Here is a 21,149-nt window from a genome sequence, read left to right on the forward strand (position 1 = left end):
TTAGATAATAAAAATCTAAGGTTGGCCAGCTTTAATATTTCATAATTTCTAGCACTAAATCATGTTGATCAAATTTAAATCTAGCCAAGGGACTCACAATGTCCAAATTCACTAAAATAGTTCACAAAAGGATTTCATTATAAATGAAATTACCAAGATGTGATTTTTAAATGGAAAAGGCAGTTTTGTTTTTAAATGAACCTACTCCTATATTGGCTGAACCCAACTAAATATAAATAAGAGTACACAACTACGTTTTTAATACTTTACATAAAATGGTAAAAAATATTTTGTCTTTAGATGGCATATCTGTCCAGTTAGGGTCAGAGTGAATTTTCCTTAAGATATTAAAACCTGATAAAACAACTACTTTATTATTAGCTTAACTCAAGTGATGATCACTGAAAAACTATCAAAGGCCGTACCCAAATGTTACAAATAAATTCACTGACTACATGCCAAGCGTGTTGAGATTCTCATATACATTTTGGGGGTTTAAGGCTTCCTTTTGTGTTTCTCAGATGAAGCCTCTTTTGCTGAGATTATTTTCTTCTAACCCCAAAAATGAGCTCTAATTTTAAAGAGGTATTATTAAATTCCACAAAAATAGGCTTCATGCAGATATATTTGTTAAAATATCCCTTTATTGACTGTGCACAGTTATTAACAATTCACATTTCACTTTATCTACTGAGAGGAAGAGCGTTTATTCTTTCATTAAAATGTTAAGCCCTTAGGGCAGCAGCAGGGATGCAGAGCCTTCTTCCATAAATGGCACTGTCCAATCAATGTGAGATGTTTCCATATTACCACAAAGGAGAAAAATAAATAAAACAAATGGGTTTCTCCTGCCCTCCACCATCCCCTCCCTGCCAATATACTCCTCTTATTTTGTAAAATGCCAAAAGGTAAATAGTTCCCACACTGGCACTTCCATCAATCAGAAGAGGAATGTCAACATTGACTTGGCACCACTAAGTTCAGAACGTCCTTAGGGCTGTGTGACAGTGACAAAGGGAGTACGAGGCCACGGCCATTTCCTCAGGAAGATGCCTTCTGGACAGCGAGGGTGGAAGATCACGTGGGCTTTCATCAGCCTCCAGTACCTTGCTGCTCAAGCTTCTGGAGCTGTTTTTCAAGTTTTGAGATGTTTACTCGATGCATCATCAGAAACTTGCCATTCAAATGAAAGACAGGGATGTCAAATTTATACCTCTCATACCAAGTGGAGTTTTCTGGCAGGGTGATGTCCACCTCCTGTAAAACAAACTGAAACAGAGACAGACTAAAGCTCTACATTTCAGAAAACATGGAAAGATGCAATAACTTCAGTGACAAACTGACCCCCAGACTGGTTCTAATGCTAGAGGTTTTTGTTGTTGTTGTTTGTTTATGTGAGGTCCAAAGTGATCTAATGTCCCTGATTTCCACAACCTGACTGATTTCATTATATTCCCTCACTCCTGATTGTGCTACTTTTCTGTTTATACCTATTACATTCAGCATCCAGGCACCTCTTAGTTCCCGATGAAAATAAAGCATGTCCCAACTGGAAAACTTCCTGAGAATCAGGAAAGACATGTTTTGGTTTTCAAAATGGTTTGCTACAGGAGAACATTTCTATGAAAGTAACAAAATAAGAGAAAAGGAATGGGGACGAAAGTTTTTAAAAAGCACGAATACTGCACCTGCTAGTTAACGTTGACTCATATTAGAGTCACAGTAAGGAAACCAGTACTGCTTGAAGCAAAACACTTATGTGTAATGAGTTTTATGGAAATTAGCACCAAAATCTCTCTCTGAAAATTAGAAAGAAAATTTAAATGAAAAATCATTTAATCTCTTTTCCTAAAGATAGGATCCAGATACCTTATATCGCATACACTATCCATTCCATATACATAAAGACACACTTTAGTAATTACCCTGTTTTTATAAGGCTCCAGAACTTCCTTGGCTTCATCACAAAGGGGACAGGGATCCTACAGGAAGAAAAAATAAAGCCATTAAACCCAAAGAATGGCATGCAGGCTGACAGAAACCACAAGAAGCAGATTATACCTATTTTAAAGGACTGTGTCTATGAGGTTAATTATAGTGTTTTATTTCCAAAGTAAAACACTGTCATAGAATCTTATAAAGAGCTAGTATTTTATGGTAAGTGGGCTCTCTATTTTTCAGTTGTTTGGTTTTGATTTTTCTCCATAAATCAATCTGCCTATAATAAATTTAGGTGTTTACATCTGTTACACACTCATACACACACATATGTACATAACAAATGTATACAACTTTATTAGATGTTTATTACAGATATATAGATACATATATACATACACACATACACAATACATTTAGATGCTTACATTTTATGTTATTGGCTTCATCTAATGGATATCTGGGAAGATTATTTTTCACTGATCTATACTCCAAGGAGTGCCTTCCTGGCCTCGCTGACATCACCAGAATGGCTAAAAGTCTGTTTTGAAGAAGGGGCAGTGAGCTTTGCCAGCCTGTTTCTCCTAATCAGTCCACAGGAATAAACCCACTGGGACGGAGTTAGATAAGTGAGTCTCATTTTTAAAAGGGGAAAATATTTCAGATGATGGTTGTACCCACTCTTTAATGTTTTGTCTGTTTCTCATTACAAGTGTCAACAATAGGTTTTCCAGATAATTCTCCACCTGAGAAGAAAGCAAGTTTTAGTGCCTGCTGCTGTTTGTACTCCAACCGCGTAGTGAAGTCTGTCGAGAATGCTGTGGACCATTGCCAGATTTTAAAGGCTTCTCAGGCCTTGAGTCTAGGAACAGGAACTAGCTATAGGTTCTGTTTCATGAGCTCAGAATAGACTCAACGTTACTGATGCTTATGTAAAACCTGCTTTTTAACATGAAAGGAAAGATTGGCTGTTATACAAAAGAAAGGCCCTTCCTCAGGCTTAACTCACAGTTTTTTTAAACCAGGATTTAATGTACATTTATTATTAACACGTAAAACATATCATATAAAGATTTCATACTGAATAAGTATTCATTAAGCCAAAAAAGGAGGAATTTACATCAAGTTTTAGCTGCATTGCTTGAATTACAAATATGCAGATTTTGTCATTGAAAAAATTTCAATTGTGTTTCTTCATCAGGAACTTCAACTGAACCTAGAAATTTTTCACACCTCCATTAGAAAGAAAACAAAAACCCAGAAAAAAGTGAACTGTAAGTTGACTGGCTGCTGAGAAAGCAAGGACTTTTTATAGAGACCTGTGTAGCATCATACCAGAGGGGTGATGTCTGGTAAGAGATTAAATAGCTGTGTCTTGCTTTGTGCAGGTCACCAACTTGTTAACTGGTCATACTGTCAAGGTGTAGCTGGGAGGGGGGCCAAACTGTGGGGATCCAAGGGCATGTACAATGTACAATATCATATACATATATACACATGTCCAAGGGTATGTGCAATGTACAACTCCAAATATATACACACGTGGCAGTGCAGCCACTGAAGCTCAAGGTTAAAACCAGTTCTAAGAGGTGATCTCAGGGTCGGTTACTCATACAATCAACGAGGAAAGAGGTGAGGGTGTTATTTGTTCACACATAATACTCTGGGGGAAAAGCCTTTGCTTTTCCTTCTTAATGTGTAACTAAAAACATTTTTAAAAGCTTGCTGCTGACCCAGGGTTTTCGCTTGTTTCTGTGTGAGACGTTATGATTATTATTACAGTATGTTTACCGTGTCAGGTGTACAGTATAGTGCATGAAAGGGTCCACACTATACTGCAGAGGCCTCACAGTGAGTAGGGTCTGTCCACACCTGTGGCCTTCTTGGCTCCTGCAAGATTGTGAATGTACAACAATAAACCAGACACACTTCAGTAGTCACATTTTTGTCCTTCAGGGTATTTTTTCTGTTTTTTTTTTCTTTTTTTTTTTAGCCATTGAAAACAGTTATGAAATGTGATATCTTGTTGATGCAAGGACTAGGAAAGACATTTTTATTTTACTTATTTTTCCCCAGACTCACTGTAAACAACAGTAACTTTGGTTAAAATAAAAAAGTCTATGTAGTCACAACTTTGCTTTCAAACAGGGCAGCATCCTGAGACTCACAGCTTATTTTGAAATAAGGAGACACATCATCAAAAGTCAGTTTTCTGCCCTGACTTGTGTAGCCCAGTGGGTTGGGTGTTGTCCCACAGAGCACAAGGTCACCAGTTCAATTCCTGGTCAGGGCCCATGCCTGGGTTGTGGGCCCAGTCCCCAATAAGGGCGTTTGTGAGAGGCAACTGATCAATGTTTCTCTCCTTCTTTCACCTTCTTTCCCATCTCTCTAAGAATAAATAAATTTAATGTAATTTAAAAGTCAATCAGTTTTCCTTCAGAGGGGCTTTATGGCCCTAATATCCTAGTTCAGAGAATTAGGCTCATGTTGCTACTATTACCATTAGCAGTAAACAGATTGTGGACAGTCTGTGATGTATTGAGATAATTATGTTGACATTTTCTGAGAAAGTTTCAGAAAGTCAACAGAGGTTCTTAAAACAAGAACAAGCTAACTTGCAGAAATACCAATTTACCAACATTTTGCTTTTATAGTAAAAAACTTTAGTAGAGCCTTGATCGGGTTTTTTTTGTGTGTTTGTTTGTTTTGTTTTTAAAAGCTGGTGTCTGTCCATGAAGTCTGTGCAAATTACTGTGTGTGTGTTTATAAGGAATGGTTCATCAAATTTTAAAATGGTTTATGAACTGAAAAAGGGTAAGACACAGTGGGCTGGACCATTCAAATATCCTTGTCCAGGGTCTCCCATGGCACCAGTAGAGCACTCATTTACTCTAGCCTGGGACTGTAGTGGACATCTGGTTGTCCACCACCCACTCCCCTTTTTGTAGCCAGAATGCTGTGATTTTGCCTCACAGGAACTGCTCACAGCATGTGGTTGACTCCATCCCTGAACAATCAAGGGTGGAACACCTGCCTTGGCCTGAGGCAATCAGCACTTCCTATCCCTTTGGCTAAATTAGAATGGCTCAGGGATCACCTGAGCAGAGCCAATGCATGGCTATGCTGTTTTTGCTGGAGTTTCTGTAGATACCCAAGCTGTGAGACTGGGGCTTGGCATCACTGCAGTCACTTGTGAGAACAGAGTCAGGGCAGATTTAACCCAGAGAATGTGCAGCTGAAGAGATTGGCACCATGCTCAGTTTCACAATGAAGCTATTCCCGAAACCAGACCAACCCATAAAGTCCCTTTTTTGTTTAAGCCCCTCTGGGAAGTACTTTCTTTTATTTGTAACTGAAAGAGGCCTAATACTGTGCTCTTTCTCTCTCTGGATTTTGAACTCCTGAAAGTAAGAGTGATATTATATGCCTAATGACACAGATCAAGTGTTCAGTACCAAATTTAAGCTGAACGGAAGATTAGTGTGGTTTTTTTGCAGATGTTTTTAGCTCATTTGGTGTTGCTCAAACTGAAAATAGTGCAGAATAGTTAGGCTGAGTACGCACCATTTGCCTTAAGGGATTACTTTATTTTTGTGGTTAATTCTCACGTGCAATTCCCATAGTCACAGAGGATGAAATAGTTTTGTCCCATAATTTCCAACAGTGCAATATATACTTCTGGATACGAAAAGTAGTTTAGAGTGACTCTTCTCAATGAGAAATTAATTTTTAAAAACTTCCTAAGCTTTGTTATTAGATAACCATCAAATATTTTCAAATTGTTAAAATGTCTGTAATCCAAAAAATCTGCTAAACACAAGACTTTTTTTTTGTTTGAATTGCAGTGCTATTCACTAAAGTTAATTCTACTACCCTGCACTTTGTGTCTTTTTTGATTGTAAATCACACAGAGTAATGTTAACTAGCAAAAGAAAATCAGTAATGCTTGTATTATAAATGTCAGGGAGAAAAGCTCTTAAAAATTTTAAACTACCTGTATACCTCAAACCTAGTGTTAGAAATAAGAAACCAGTGCAGTCGATACTCATTATTTGTGGATTCTGTATTTGCGAGTTCACCTGTTTACTGAAACTTATTTGTAACCCCAAGATCAATACTCGTGCACTTTTTGCAGTGATTCACAGCCATGCACGTGCACAGAGCAGAGAAAATTTTGAGTCGCCCAAAGTGCACACTCCTAGCTGAGGGTGAACAAGCTGATGCTTCTTGTTTTAGCTCACACTTGTAAACAAGTGTCTTCATGACCTACACGGTGCTGTTTTTGATATTTTTGTGCTTTTTGTTGTTAACAGTGCTCAAGGGCTGTTTAATGTTGACAAACACAAGAAGGCTGTGATGTGCCTTATGGAGAAAATATTGTGTTAGATAAGCTTTGTTCAGGCATGAGTTATAGTGCTCTTGGCCCTGAGTTCAATATTAATGAATGAACAATATATATTAAATAAGGCATCTTTAAACAGAAACACACATAAAACAAGGTTATGTACTGATCGATTGACAAAAATGCTGTTAAGAGGAGCTCCAAGGAACCTAACCCTATTTTGTCCCTAGGAGCAAGGGTTCAGTATTCACTAATTTGGTGTTTGTGGTGACATTTTATTTTTTATATTTTTATTATTTTATTTTTTCCTCACCCAAGTACCTTTTCTTTTATTGCCTGCGGAGAGATGAGGGAAGGAGAGAGATGGAGAGAGATACAGACAGCGGCAGAGTCAGAAAGAGACAAAGAGAAACATCAGTGTGAGAGAGAAACATCAATTGGTTGCCTTCTGGTACATGCCCTGACCGGGGATTGAACCCACAGCCTGGGTATGTGCCCTGACTGGGAATAGAACTCACCACCATTTGGTTTAGGATGATGATGCTCCACCCAACTGAGCCACACCAGCCAGGGTTATGGTGACTTTATTTAACATAATTATCACAAATAACAAGAATTGACTGAGTTTCTAAGTGCTACATTTGTAAACATCATATTATAAACTGATAGTTCTTTCTTTCAGTGTAGGGATCTCAGATGACTATTAAATATATTAATTTACCCTCTAATTGTGAGAAAATGAGGTATCTGGGTGGGAAACAGAGTTACTACTGTTGTTACTGAAAATGAAAAACTGAGGAGCAGGTTGAAGAATATTTATTCCTTTACTTTTCTTTCAACATTTTTCTTCTTTATTTTCTTCACCCAACAATTTTAATACTTCATGTTTTTAAAGTAGTACTTTTGCTTTTTCACTCCGTACCTTTGTGAATAAAGTCAGCACAGGCAGAACCGTTTTAGAGACAGAGAGATTTCTCAGGAAGGGTTGAAAGCAGTATTTGGCAAGTTGCATACTATTTCCTTGAAACCAGAGCATCTTACTCCTGCCAAAAGAAAAACAGACCAGTAAACTTATATACCCTAGACTTTGCTCTTTATAATACGAACAATAAGCCACAGCCTGTGAGGGAATGTGAGACTTCAGAATTGCTTCTGGAAGTCCAGGAGTATCAGAGAGGCTCAGATGTTTAGCAAGTCTCCACCATGCCTCCACATTAACTGTACTCCAAACAAAACCAAATTCAGGATGGGAAAAAATCCATGTTTATAGATTAGCTATGCACCTAATCATTTGGTTTCTGTAAGCAAACGGCATGGGTATGTTCATTTGAATACAAAATTAAGTTTCACCTGCAGATTTTACCAGCATTCTGATGATCCCCTAAAATGTGGATGTTTCCTGAGATGGTTTTTATTCTCCAAGATCTTATTACCGAGCATTCACCAACACCCACCCACAATCACGGTAAAGGAAAGGATAAGTAAGTAGCCCAAGTCCCCAGCTGTCAAGGTTAAGGCTATCATTTATGAGACCCATGCCTTTCTGCTGCAGGAGATGGGGAAACACAGTCGTACTTAGAGGAACTATAGACTATAGGGGAGAATCAGAAACAAAAATTACTCAACTCCTTAAGAAGCATTTTAAAAGGAGATTGCCGTAATGTTTGAAAACATACACAAACGTGCTGGTGTTTCTTACTGGAGATACTCTACTACAAGCAGTTTGATAACAGCAGCATGTCAAACACTAGGATTTGAAGCTCCCTCATCCTGCTACTTTGTTCGACATAAGATACCCTACTTATTCCTAGTTATTCCACTGAGCCTCCAGCTTTTTCCTTAAAATTACAAATATAATCTCACTTTTAAACACAAACACACTGTTCTTTTATCATTTACCAATATTCTCAAGATGAATTCATTCCTGGAATTTTCATAACTTCACTTTATCTGTCCAACTTCATCTATTACCTTCCCCTCCCTCTTCTTGGCAAGTTGCAGCCACAGAGATTCTCTTTCTGTTCCTTGAATGACCAAAGATGATTTTTTTCACCAGGATCTCTGCACTTGCTGTTCCTCTGTATGAAAAGCCCTTTAGTAGCTTCTCCTCATTTGGCCTGGACTCATGTCACCTCTTTAGAGGTGGCTCAGTGACTGTCTTACAATTATTATTGGTCAGCCCACCATTCTCCTTCATACCTTGCTAGTTTTCTTTTATCCTTCATTGTCTAAAATTATTTCTTTACCTATATGTCCCTTCTACTATAACGTGAGTTCCATAAGAACAAGTACTTGTTCACCTAGTATCCCTAAAGATCTACACTTCACCTGGCACATAGGAGGTGTTCACCTTATTTGTCTGAATGTTAAAAGTATTGAAGAGAGACTTTCTCCCCCTCTTAACCCTCTCCTCTAACCCTGATCAGATACTCAGTGTGCACAGTAGTCACAATTTGGGCTGATCTCATACCATAACTAAAGGTTAGTGCTCCTCAGGTGTCCACGAAATTGTGGGTGAGGGTGCTGCAGCTGGTTCCAACCCCTTCACCACCACCTAGAATCTCCCCCAGCTCTGCTCCATAGCACGAATATATTAATTACATGCTAATCTCTACTGGTGACCAGGCTTCTCAGTATAAAATTAGTCTTAAACTCATTTCATTCAGAATTATATGACTTTAGAGAAAAACATCAATCCATATCAAACCAGAAGAAAGACCGTAGGACAAAAAGATTTGATTCTAGTCTATGAAAACAATAATCTTTCATTTATTCTTAAGTCTTTAGTCTTCTACTTCTCACTCAATCTTCCTGCTAACTAAATGATCATGATAACATATAAAAAAAAAAGGAATGTAATGAGAATTTTGCAAGGATCTGCTACCCAGCATTATTCCAAGGTGGAAAGTAGATCTAAATAACTTCACAATATGCGGTGCCACTGTTATCTAAGTGCGAAGCCCTGATATACACATTTTCCATAAATTCAGCAGAATCAACAACTCCAAAAGGTGAATGTGGTTAGAGACAACAGCTGCTAATCAAGGCATTGTCTCTACAGAATATAAATGAGAGGAGAAGTAGAATGTTAGCCATGTTTATACTAGGTAGAGATTTCTGCATCACTGGTTTTGGGAAGGCCCTATGCCAACAGTAGCCTACCCTCACAGGGTATAAAGTTAAGGCAGCTGTTTTACATGGAGAAGAAAGGAAATTAAAAATTAGTTTTGTTATAGTAAAGGCAGAAAGAGAGCCCTTGGAATGAGAAGGACTGGCTGGCTATGACAGTGATGTGAGACTATACATACCTAGCACACTGAACTGCAGCTATGTTTTTGGTGGAAGGATTTAAGATTTATTGATGTCTGCCTGGTAAGAAAAGGAAAATGTATTACTTTTACCTAGCTGAGTTGAGACTGAGGTGTTAAGACTTTAAAAAAAAAATTCACATTCACAATGGAAATCTGCTTCAGTATTTCCAACATGACAAAACACAGCATGTGGTGTTGGTTGCGCCCAAGACAAATAAAGCCTGTCATCGTAAACAGTTGCTATTCATTCCAGATTTGCTGGAATATTTGTTCAACCAACCCAGAGAGCTAAGTAAAGTCTTCAGTGATGTTACAACCATTCTACTTAAAACTAGTTCTTTTTTTCCCACTGTTCATCTCCACTTCTACTTTTTTACAGGTATTTAATCACTTAAACATCGCATATTTGTTTACTGAGAAATGCATTAGCATTATGTAATTTTACTATCTACATATTTTCCAAATGCCTTAAGGCACATGCATTTTACCACATTATTCAATTAACTTATTTCTTTATATGATAAGATTATATTAGAGTATGATATAAACAAAAAACTCCATATACCTCACCTACACAAAAGTAAGACATTAAGGCTAAAATTCTGAATACTGGAGTCCACTTAGTTCTAGAAATACAAAGTACAACAAAAAAACAACACACTCCAATTGGAACTCTACAGTACACTTGTTAGAATATTTTATAACTCCGTAAACCCTAGCACCACTGCTGCCGGTGTCACATTCACCTAATCATGCCTTCTTCAAGTAAAATCTTAATACAGGCTACTCTATCAATGTGACATTTTCATTAGTTCTATTATTTTTAACAGTATCTCAGAACTATAAAAATATTCTGAAAGGCGGTGTCTGCCTGGTAGCTCATGACTGTGAGAGGACAACACCTTTTGATTATGTCATTGAATTTAGTCATGGAATCTGTGTCCTCGCTACACAGAGGCACAATTTTATCCTTTGTATTTTATTATATGCCTCTGTGATATGAGCAAAAAGAGCTGTGTTCATAATATCAAAGCAGCACAATTGGGTCACCTTTGTCACAGACCAAAAAAAAAAAAGCAAAGGCTTACGACTGGATTTAGAATGTGCCTAAAACAAATTGCACAGCCGAACAATAAAGATGGGGACTCCTGCGGTTTCAAGTCCACTGCCCCTCAGAGGCACATCACCCTGACAGAGAAAGGGAATGCTGGTTTTTCACAAAACTGAGGCTGACTTCAGTGTTCTTTATAGCAGAATCAAGTACAACATAGGGGGAGGACTGATTGGACCAATTCATCCCTCCTTGAAGCAAGATGAAGATAATGTAACTTTGTAGCATTTTCTCTGGGAAGCACTGAAGGTGTACCATTTAAGCAACTGATTATAGTACAGAAAAAAGATGGGGTCATTTGAGTCTGTATTAAGGATTATTCTTTTCTTGTATGAGATGCTGCCCAGACTGTGGGTGCACATCACTTATATGGAGGTCTTGGATTCTTCAAACACTGTGTGTGTCTGATTAGAAGGGAAATAACATTGTTCTCACTTGAGTAGATAAACTGACCTTCACTGACCAGAATTTGTATTTGTACAAAGAATCCTTTGGCACATCAAATCTCCAAACTCACATAATCCCTCATCAGTAAACTGCAGTGTTAGTTCATGTGCAAAATCAAAAAGTCCATATAAGCCCAAGTACCACCTTGGTTATTAACAGGTAATGTTGGAGTTTCTTCAATAGAGTATAATGTAAATTTAATGTGGAGCTGACATTAACCAAACACTATTACCATAGTTCTCACTGAATCTGTGTTCCATAAAGAGAGCCTCAGGGCTTCCATTTAGCCATTTGTGCCATGTAAGTTAAGTGCTCATTTCACATTCATTACCATCTAAGTGTAATATTCCTATTTTTACCCAAATGAATAGAAAGACACACACGCACGCACACCTATCGGGAACAAAACCCATTATTTTAGATTACTGAAAGTTTACGTAATGGGGTGAGGTCGCTCTTAGGGACTCATCTGGGTCACTGGCCTCTACCTAATCCAGGAAACAGGGACAAATGAATCCTCACCAGTGCTCTTATGTCTTTTTGGTCAGTCAACTCTGTCCAAACATCCCTTTTCTCAAACAAGTGGGAGCCTAACATGGGATCTTGGCAAGTGTGGAGCCAAGAGTGACAAGGGGAAGCAGTGTTTAGGCATAGAGCCAAAGCTGAAGATTGAGCAGATGCTTTAAGATGTCAATGTCAAGGGGCTAAGCAGGGCTGGAATGAGGCTATAGGACAGAAGCAAGGAGTGGAGGGTGGCAGGCCTAGCCTGGAGGGTGCCCCCCTCACTCACTGGCAAGGGTGTAATCTCAGGTACTTTTCCACACCTCAGCCTCAGGAGTCAGGTACCTGGCTAAGGGAACTGCCTAGGAGGTGGAGCCAAATCAGACAAGACGTTGCAACAAAGACCCTGGGCTGACCACCCACCTATGGGCCCCCAGTACATGGCCTCATGCTCTGTTTCATTCTTTTTTTCTTAATTGAGGTATACTTGATATATAACTTTATATTAGTTTCAGCTGTGCAACATAATGATTTGACATTGCAACATGATCACCCAGCCCTGGGGAAGCAAGAAACAGCCCTTCACAACACACGTCCACGACACTCCCTGCAGCTTCTACTTTCAGACTTCAGTGCCAGCAGGTTCCCCACACAGCAGTCCAGAGAAACCAGCAGAGCATGTGCCCCAGAAATGACTGGTCACAGAAGTACCTAGAGACGAAACCCCTTTGTGTTCCCCTTCAAATATTACCATGACTGTGGGATTTCCACTTATCTGGATGTCTCTGTTCTTGTTTGTACTCATTGGGTGCTATGTTAATTTATATTCAACACACTGCTCTGTGAAAAAGTTCTTTAACTGTTTGAAGTGTGGGTCTTGCCTATCTGGTAAGATTATAGTTTAACTGGTGGTATATAGCACTTACATAGCTACCACTTAGTACATGCAATCTGCCCCCATATCCCACACCCTTCAAATCCTTAGTAAAATTAAGCCACTTTTCCCCTTCATCCTGCTTGGTGTTTAGCCCATTTCTTTCCCTCTAAATAAAACATTCATGTGAAGAAATCAACTCCATACACTAGATACAAGCAACAAGAATAATGGAGAGATGTACTTCATTGGATTCAGGAGAAGGGAGTTAAAGTCTTAACTGAAACAATGTAAAAAAGGAGATATTGCAACAGGGACATCCAATGGACAACCTTAAATGTTATGAGAGAGAAAGGAAGAGAAGATTATTGTGGGCTGAGACTGCAGGTGCTTCTACAAGAGGAGGGTCCCAAATCATACAGGATTTGGATATCTAAAAAAAGGGGAAGCATCCAATGTTGGGGTTAGACACAAAGGCACTGAGTAGAAATGCCATGGCCTATTAGATGGGAGCCACCAAAGGGTTTGAACAAGACAGTAATGTGATAAAATCCCTTTCAGAAGACTGATCTGGCAGCTGCGGGCAGGAGGGATGGCAGAGAAAGAAGGATGCGTGGGAAAGAATTAGAGGTCAATTATGACAATTTAGGTGTGGGATGATGAGAGTCATTCATTTATTCAAGTTATCTGATGTTTCCCATGTATTAGATAATACTCTAGATGCTGGGTTCAGTGGTGAATAAGAAAGCAGGGTACCTGCACTCATGAGGTCCATATTCTAGTGGCACTAAAGAGTCTCTTTAGCCCTGGCTGGTGTGGCTGAGTGGACTGAATGCCAGCCTGTGAACCAAAGGGTCATTGGTTCGATTCCCACTCAGGGCACATACCTGGGTTGCAGGCCTCTCACAACGGTGGGGGAGCATGTGAGAGGCAACCACACATTGATGTTTCTCTCCCTCTCTTTCTCCTCCCCTTTCCCTCTCTTTAAAAATAAATACAAATCTTTTTTAAAAAAAGAGTCTCTTTAATGTCAGACAATATCAGATAGTCATAAGTAGAGAGGGGAGGAAGTAAAACAGGGTGCTGTCCTTTAATAAGGTACTTTGAGCAGGTGTTGTTTTTGCTGAGGCTAAAAAATGAACATCTGAAGGAGGAACATTTAGGGGAGAGGGAACAGGAAGTACAAAGGTTCTAAGGTGAGGACAACCTTGACTTACTAGAAAAAATCAAAAGGACAAAATGGCTGAAGCACAGTAAACAAGAAGAAGAGGGGCAGGAGAAAGGGCTCAAAACCAGTCTGTGCGGTCGCATCACCTAAGGCCCTGTGGGCTCTGTTAGGGAATCGAGGTTGTAAGTACAATTAGATTTAGAGGAGGGAAGCGACATGATCGCAGATACTTTTTTAAAAGGCCACTTTAGCTGCTGTGTGAAGAATAATTGTTGCGGAACAAGAGTGGAAGCAGCAGCCCTGGCCAGGTAGTTCAGTTGGTTAGGGCATTATTTACATATGCTGTGATGGGTTCGACCCTGGTCAGGGCATATACAAGAATCAACCAATGAACGTATCCGTAAGTGGAAGAATAAAGTGATGTTTCTCTCTGTCTCTGTCTCTCTCCTCTCTCTCAAAAATCAATACATTAAAAGAGTGGAAGCAGGGACTCAGTTAGGGAGCTAGTGCGGCAGCCTGAGTGAGAAACGTATGGACTAGGGCAAAAATAGGGCCAACAGGACTTGACAATGAATTGGATATGAGGAATCCAAGATGATGATAAGGACAATCCCAGTTTTGGCTTTGAGTATCTCATAGGTGGCAGTGCCATTTGCTAAAATGAGGAAACTGAGGCAGGAAGAGACTGAGAGATGTACGGGTCTGAACTCAGGGACAAGTAGAGAGTGGCATATGCAGGTTTGGTAATCAGGAGAGAAGCTGGAGCTGAAGATAAAAATTTGAGACTCCATCAGCTTAGGATTTGTATTTATAAGTAGGGAACTAGATGAGATCATTGAAATAATATAGAAAAAGAAAGGGGCCCAGAACCGATCTCTAAGGAAATCCAACATTCAGAAGTTGGATGGAGAGGAGCCAGTGAAGGAGGCAGAATAAAAGTTGGTGAAGTAGGATGAAAACCAGGAAAGTGTCATCATGGAAGCTAAGGGCCAGAAGTATTTCCAAAATGAGGGAGTGGCCCATTGCCAAAAAGGGTGATGAGGGCTTGGACTAGAACAGGGATAAGGAAAGAATCTGACGCAAATCAGATATGTCTGATGTTGCTGCAAACGAATGAAATCTTCCGACCAATGCCTACCCCTAAAATGAAATACCTGTGCCTTGTTTAATTTAACATCTTAACTAAAAGTAGGTATTTCTGATAAGAATGGAGGCTGTGGGCTGGGAGAGAAGAGTGAAAGTAAAGTTGATTGGGTGTCTTAAGAAGAGATAATAAGTGTAAAAATCTTTGTATAAATTATAAAGCAGAATAGAGATGTTAAAGTTAAATAAATACAACTCCCACTAAATCATCAGTCAGGGGATTAATGCACAAATGGTATAATTTTCTTCAGCGTTTTAAAGTTACTCTTCACATAGAATTTCAGCTGGAATTCAGCATGTCTGAAATTCCATGGGTGCATTTTTTGGAGAGGATTTCATAAAGATAAACCTCAAAAGACAGGCAACTGCCACTAAGTAGTTCAGAGAGGCTGGGCAATTCCTCATCTCTTTAAGCCTCAGTTTTCATCTTTACTATAAAATGCAAGTGGCTTCGCTTTGTCCTGTTCTCTTATTTAACAGAGACCTGGAGAAACTGTGCCCATCGGCTTTCGGTATCAAATGTTTTCCTGATCAGAGAAGGGGAAGTCACAAGCAGAGGAAATGCCATAGCAATAGCCCAAGACTTCACAAGAATCTGAAGTAGTTTTAAGATGCTAGGCCTTTTAAAGAGGTCCAAAAGTCATGTACAGACCCAGGCAGAAGTGTAAAGGCGCTTGCTCATCACAAACTCGCGATTCTAGCTCCACAGTCACAACTGGGAAGCTTTGGCATGAGAAAGGGCACAGTAGGGAGATGGGGGAGGTGACATTAGAATGGCCAGGCACTCGTCTTGAAACTGTTTGAGCTGTTTCTTTGGAAAGGAAGAATAATGTATTATTGTTTCTTACTATTAGACACATTTAAACATGACTTTTAGATATTTTATTTATCACAATTCCTTTTGAATTAGGCACTGAAGTAACTTTTCCTAATGTCTGGTGTTGGCATCATCCCTTCATTAGTTATATTATTTAAAAAATGATTTTTAATGGCAGATCCTCATCATCTTGTCCTTCTCCTCCCCATCCAGAAGCAGTGCTGTGTTTGCCTAGGCCTAGAGCAAGCTGACACATATGCAGTGAAAGGGGAAAGGAATCTTTAGTGGAAGCAAGAGTTTGCTTTAGACTCTTTGGACCTTAGTAGTCCCGCCTTCCAGATCATAGCTTCAAAGGAGTCCACTCAGTAATGGGGTTGGGGCACATTACCATGTCAGGGAAGGGCTTCCAGAAAAACATTCAACTGAGAAAAATTAAATAAAGATACTAATTAAGAACAGTAATGTACAGTTACTATACACTCCCTCTAGCACCCAAGGGTCTAAAGGAGATTCTGGACTAATTCCTGCTAACACGCAGGTTTTGCATATATTACGCCTTTCCCTTATCCTCAGCCCCAAAGACACTGACTCAGCATCCGGCCTGGAGCCAGAGAGGCGTATTCGAAATTCAGGGTACGCAACAATGTTCCGCACAATTATGACATAATGGCTGCAAAGCTGTTCCTGAAAGCCAAGAACACCTGAATAATGTGGATGGGCTATATCATACATGAGGGCTTAATAGAGTTTAAAAACCAATTTGAAAATTTCTTCATTCCATAAAGATAGCATTAAGACGAGGGCAAAATCATTCTAGTTCAAGGGATGAGAACAAAGTGCATAAGGAATTATGCAGACTCCTTCCCTCATTATCCTTCTTAACTAAAATGACCCATTCCCTTTGAAGATACCTGATATTTAATACGGACCCAGAAAGAAGGCAATTTTCTTAAAACATTTTAGTGTTATTTGTACCTAGCTAGTAATGCCAGTTTCCTTTGTATTTAAAAAGCACATAATCCCATTTCCAAAAACAATAGTTCTCAGTTCAAAATCTGTTCAGTCAGGCAATGTCTTCCACTTATCACTAACACTCCTTTTCCAATTCATTTTGCCTAAGAGGCAAAGTTATTTTCATGACCACAAAAGACCTGAAAGATGTCTCCTTCATTTTTAGCCATGTTGTGGCCAATGACTTTGGAACACTTGAATTTGGAACACTTCTAACATTTCTTTGGACTTCTGATACCAACAGTACCTAGGCCCTGCGAAGTACTGTGCTCAATCTGAGTGTTGGGATCCATCCACTACTGAGGTCAGGCCCTAGCAACCCTCAGTTATGCGAGGTTCTACAACCTTCTGAATCCAATTCTGTTACTTAACAGCTAACACTATTTTAGAACAAGGAAGTGACTTTGGAAATCCCTTTGCTTTATGGATACAGAAACGAATGCTTAACCAAAGCCTTCCATTCTGCATTTGTTCATTTCTCTATATTTTCTCCCTGAACAATGGCCTATTTTATACATAATGAGACCAACACAGAATTTTCAGAATTAAGAGTGGTCTCCAACTTCAACCCCCTTTCTTCAAAAAAAATCTCAGAAAGCTTTATATATTAATCCTTAGAGTATACTAAATAACAGACACCACATTTGTTTAAGACTAATTGAAGGATGGAGAGAATGAGGAAAATCTCAGCTTTAGATGGCAGAATTCTTTTACTATAAGAATGAGGTTCTGATCTCTAAATCTAAAAAGATTCAGATTAACTTCATTTTTGAACCTAGAGAACAAAGCTGAATTTAGATCTTTTTTTTTCAGTCTTATGTCCTAAGTTGTCTTAACCTACTGACTTTTCTATTAGTAACAGTATCCTTTCTCTTTGAAAATTCCTTCATTCCATGAAGATATAAAGTGTTAAAAATCAAATAATCTCATGGTCTTCCTCCTGACTAAACTATCAGCCATTTCCCCATTATTTCATGACTAATATGAAAAATACAGGAACGATGAAAAGGAAGTTCATTTACTTCCAGTAGAAACATTCTGGTTTCTGCTGCAATTCCATCTGCAACAGAAGGAAGCAGCAAATACCACATGCCCGCCCAATTACCACACAAACACCTGTTGACTTAGAACTCCTCTGGAATGTTAGCAAAGTAGAAAAGATGATTGTGGCTTTCCTTCAATGTTATTTGGACAACCTAGTCTTAAAATAGTGAGCATACATAGGCCCTCCATCCTTAAGACAGGACCAAACCAAGATATTAGTGCCCTAGGTAAGCTAATAATTTGGGATATCTTCAAATGGACACTATTCAAATACGGGTCCGGCACAAATAACACCCCCTTTTTGTTACAAAATCGTAAGCATGCAGTTCTGTAACATAACAATATCACACTCAAGCACGCCATATGACATTTTAGGTGAGATGTTCCAATTGCTGTCCATCTTGGCCAAGACATTCATGTACTTACCAACCACACTCAAGCAGGTGTTACTTCTGCCGGTCCCTGTATTTGCTCAGCCTGCATTTGGGGGAGGAGTTGAGTGTGGCAGGCTGGAGGGAGGGTGGAGACAGGGCTGGTGAAGTCTTTCAGCTTGCATATTCCATTCAAAACAGCCAAGGCCCTGCAACTGACCAGGCCAGATCTTCCTGGAAGGCAGTTTGGTGATCATAACTATGGATTCTCAAGTATGCCTTTCCCCATTCTGGGCTGTTTATTAAAGCATTAATAACTGCAGCATTTATCACTGTGTCTAGTAACCCCTTGAAAGAGAATTGTTATATATTCTTTTCTCTGCCTTGCTGCATTCCCAATGATGTTTTCACAATCCATTATAGGGAAGCTGTCTTTTCATTTCTATAGCACATACTGAGTATCTGCAATGTGACAGACACTGGGCCAGGTACTAGAGTTGTAAGTGATTTAAGATACTTTCCCTGCCCTTAAGGAACTCTCACCTTGGGCAGGAAGAAGATTTACAAACAAATAACACAATACCACAGTGATGAAGCCTATAGCAGCAAAAATGGCTGTTACTAGATAATTACTGGTAAAATGCTTTGAAATCCTTGGAGATGGGTACTATCTTAAAACAGAAGTTATTTTGAAAGTTTTGCCTCTTATCGCTGGAAACCTTATTTTGGATAAACACTGAAATAAGAGAGAAAGTAATGTTTTTATGCCTCCAGTTCCCCGTGGCTATAACTGGGATGGGGAGTTAGAGATATGGGATAATACCTCTGTGAAACTTAGCCAAAACCTTCCATTTTGCATATTCTTCCTCAAATTATTTTGTCTCTTGAACATGCTGTGTTGTAACGGGGGAAGGATAAAGGAAGCTTGCGTAGACCCTGCTACCTGTGTAGCTACACATCTCTGGATCCAGATGGTTTCTTCCCTTCAAAATAATTGCAAACAAGATTAAAACTGCATGCAGGAACTATTCCAGCTAGCTTTGGCTTCCTCTGATGTACACTCCTTGAATAAAGCAATGGCAAGATTAGATTTAAAATAAGGAACATTAAAAAAACCTTACTACTTACACCAGATCATCTCAAGGTCCTGCTACCATGTGAAACCTGGAGCCCTAGTATTAGAATAACTGAAGGCATAAGCCAGCTAGAGTATGCACAAAAACTTTAATAATAAAAAATAACTTATTTTGAAGGCATAGCTCCACATAGCTCTGGGTACTTAAAAGAGCATGATAGAGCCAGGCATCTGGAATAAAATAGAAATACAGTCAAATAAATTCCCAGGCTGGAACATCCTCATTTCTATTCTGCCATCAATCCACCTAAATAAAACCACAGAGCCACATTTTCCTCTGGTGAAGGAGACAAAAAAATATTGATCTTTCCTTGGCAGGAGGCTCCTACTGACCACAGCCAGCATGAAGAAAGAAAACCTAGGGAGTCTGCCTCCCTAAATTACCAGCCCAGCTCATCTTAATGACAGGACCTTCCTGATTTCAGGCAATTCCTGAGCAGAGCAGGACCCAGGTTACTAGGCTACAAAATGTCACCCAGAACCATTACTCCAACATTACTGTAATCATTCACTATTTCCAGGGTACACCTTTTTGCCCAAGTGTTTTAAATCTCAATGTATACAGCTCCAAATATTGGTAGAGAGCTTCATATGCATTTTCATCAGCTATTCCTCCGATAGTTACTAAATGAGAAGAATGTGGGCTCCTCCAATAACCACCTCGACTTGCGCGGTGTCATGTACTCGGAGACACGGCTCCAGGGGCTGCGTCGTTATGGGAGCCCTGCTCGTGGTAGTAAATGTGCTAGAAAGGGTGGGATCTAACAGATCCTAGACACCATCCCTGTCCTGGAGGAGCTGAGAATCTTGGGTCAAGCTGGGCTGTGCTGGGGATTTTTTAAAAAGTGCTCTAAAATATAGAGTACTATATAGAGCTTTCTATTAAAAAACAAGAATAAATATCACCGAGGCCAAAATCTGCTTGTTAAAGACAGCCTTAGAAATGGGCACTTGCCTATTCATGTTAGTAATAATCTGGATGGGACTCTTCTACCTCTGGACTTACTAAAAAAATTGCATGAGCTGATATTTGTCTGGGGTAACTGACAAGGTTAAGTATTTGTTGAGAACTGTACAGTCTCTGATTTATCCTCTCATTGTTCAGCACCCAGAGGGCTGCTTTTGCGAATAAATCAGAGAGGAGTTCCAGAGAGCTTTGGGCTCACACTGTTCCCTATTGCATCTTTGAACGTTTTCAACTCCAGTTAAAGGTCAATATGGCTGCTCAAAAATATTTGTTTAAAAAAAGAGTCATCTCAGCGGGCGGTCAATTTAGATTATACTGTCATCTCATAGAAGTTAATTGAATCAATGACTGAGCATCTGTGAATCACTGTAAACAGCATGAAGTTAAAATGTTTTCTGCTTTCTCTTTAAAAGGTGCTTTTTTCCGCTCGTTATTCTGTTCACGTCCCAGAGCGCCATCGCGCGCGAACACACACACAAACACACATTTATAATCCCCCACACCCCCACCGGGTGGTTCACGGATTTATGGCTCCCGGTTTCATTAAAGCGCCTCTCACGACAATCCGAACTGGCCGTGTGCGGCACAGCCAGGGGCTCCTTTGTGCCCTTCTCTCGCCTGCCTGCAGGATCTATGCAAAGTCCGCGAGCGCCCACCAGCCGGCGCAGGGGTCACGGACACCCACCTGAGCCTCCCGCCGGCTACTACGTCGCCGCTTCCGCCCTGCGCTCCGCACTTCCGCCCTAGAAGGCCGGGCGCCACCCCGCGCCCCGCACTTCCGTCTGGTCCGCCGCCGCTGGGAGCGGTTCCCGCGTGCACGGCTCTCAGATCTGAGCACATTCGCTCGCTGAAGGGTGGCGGGGCCTGGGCCGTTATGCGTGAAAAGAGTGACACCAAAACGAAGGCCGAATTGTTAAAAAAAAAAAAGAAAGAAAAGAAAACCGTGGGGGGAAGCTACAGAAAAGTGAC

At 39.8% G+C, this 21,149-nt stretch overlaps 1 protein-coding gene across 7 annotated transcripts; it reads right to left on the reverse strand.

Moving 5' to 3' along the window:
- Positions 1 to 624: 624 nt before the first annotated feature.
- C1H5orf63 (chromosome 1 C5orf63 homolog) lies at positions 625 to 20,946 on the reverse strand. 7 transcript variants are annotated; one of them, XM_045204559.3, is made up of 6 exons: positions 20,866 to 20,903; positions 18,902 to 19,061; positions 18,134 to 18,312; positions 7,203 to 7,323; positions 1,926 to 1,982; positions 625 to 1,269 (listed from the first exon to the last, which is right to left on the reverse strand). In XM_045204559.3, the coding sequence occupies exons 4-6, from the start codon at positions 7,314 to 7,316 to the stop codon at positions 1,093 to 1,095; spliced, it is 348 nt and encodes a 115-aa protein (XP_045060494.1). In that variant the 5' UTR covers positions 7,317 to 7,323; positions 18,134 to 18,312; positions 18,902 to 19,061; positions 20,866 to 20,903; the 3' UTR covers positions 625 to 1,092. The 7 variants fall into 7 exon arrangements, with proteins under 7 accessions (XP_045060494.1, XP_045060495.1, XP_045060496.1 ...); XM_045204560.3 differs by lacking the exon at positions 20,866 to 20,903 and adding an exon at positions 9,589 to 9,649 and having other exon boundaries at positions 18,902 to 19,159; XM_045204561.3 differs by lacking the exon at positions 20,866 to 20,903 and having other exon boundaries at positions 19,022 to 19,161.
- Positions 20,947 to 21,149: the final 203 nt, after the last annotated feature.

The sequence above is a fragment of the Desmodus rotundus genome, chromosome 1 (assembly GCF_022682495.2).
Source record: "Desmodus rotundus isolate HL8 chromosome 1, HLdesRot8A.1, whole genome shotgun sequence".
Taxonomy (NCBI): domain Eukaryota; kingdom Metazoa; phylum Chordata; class Mammalia; order Chiroptera; family Phyllostomidae; genus Desmodus; species Desmodus rotundus.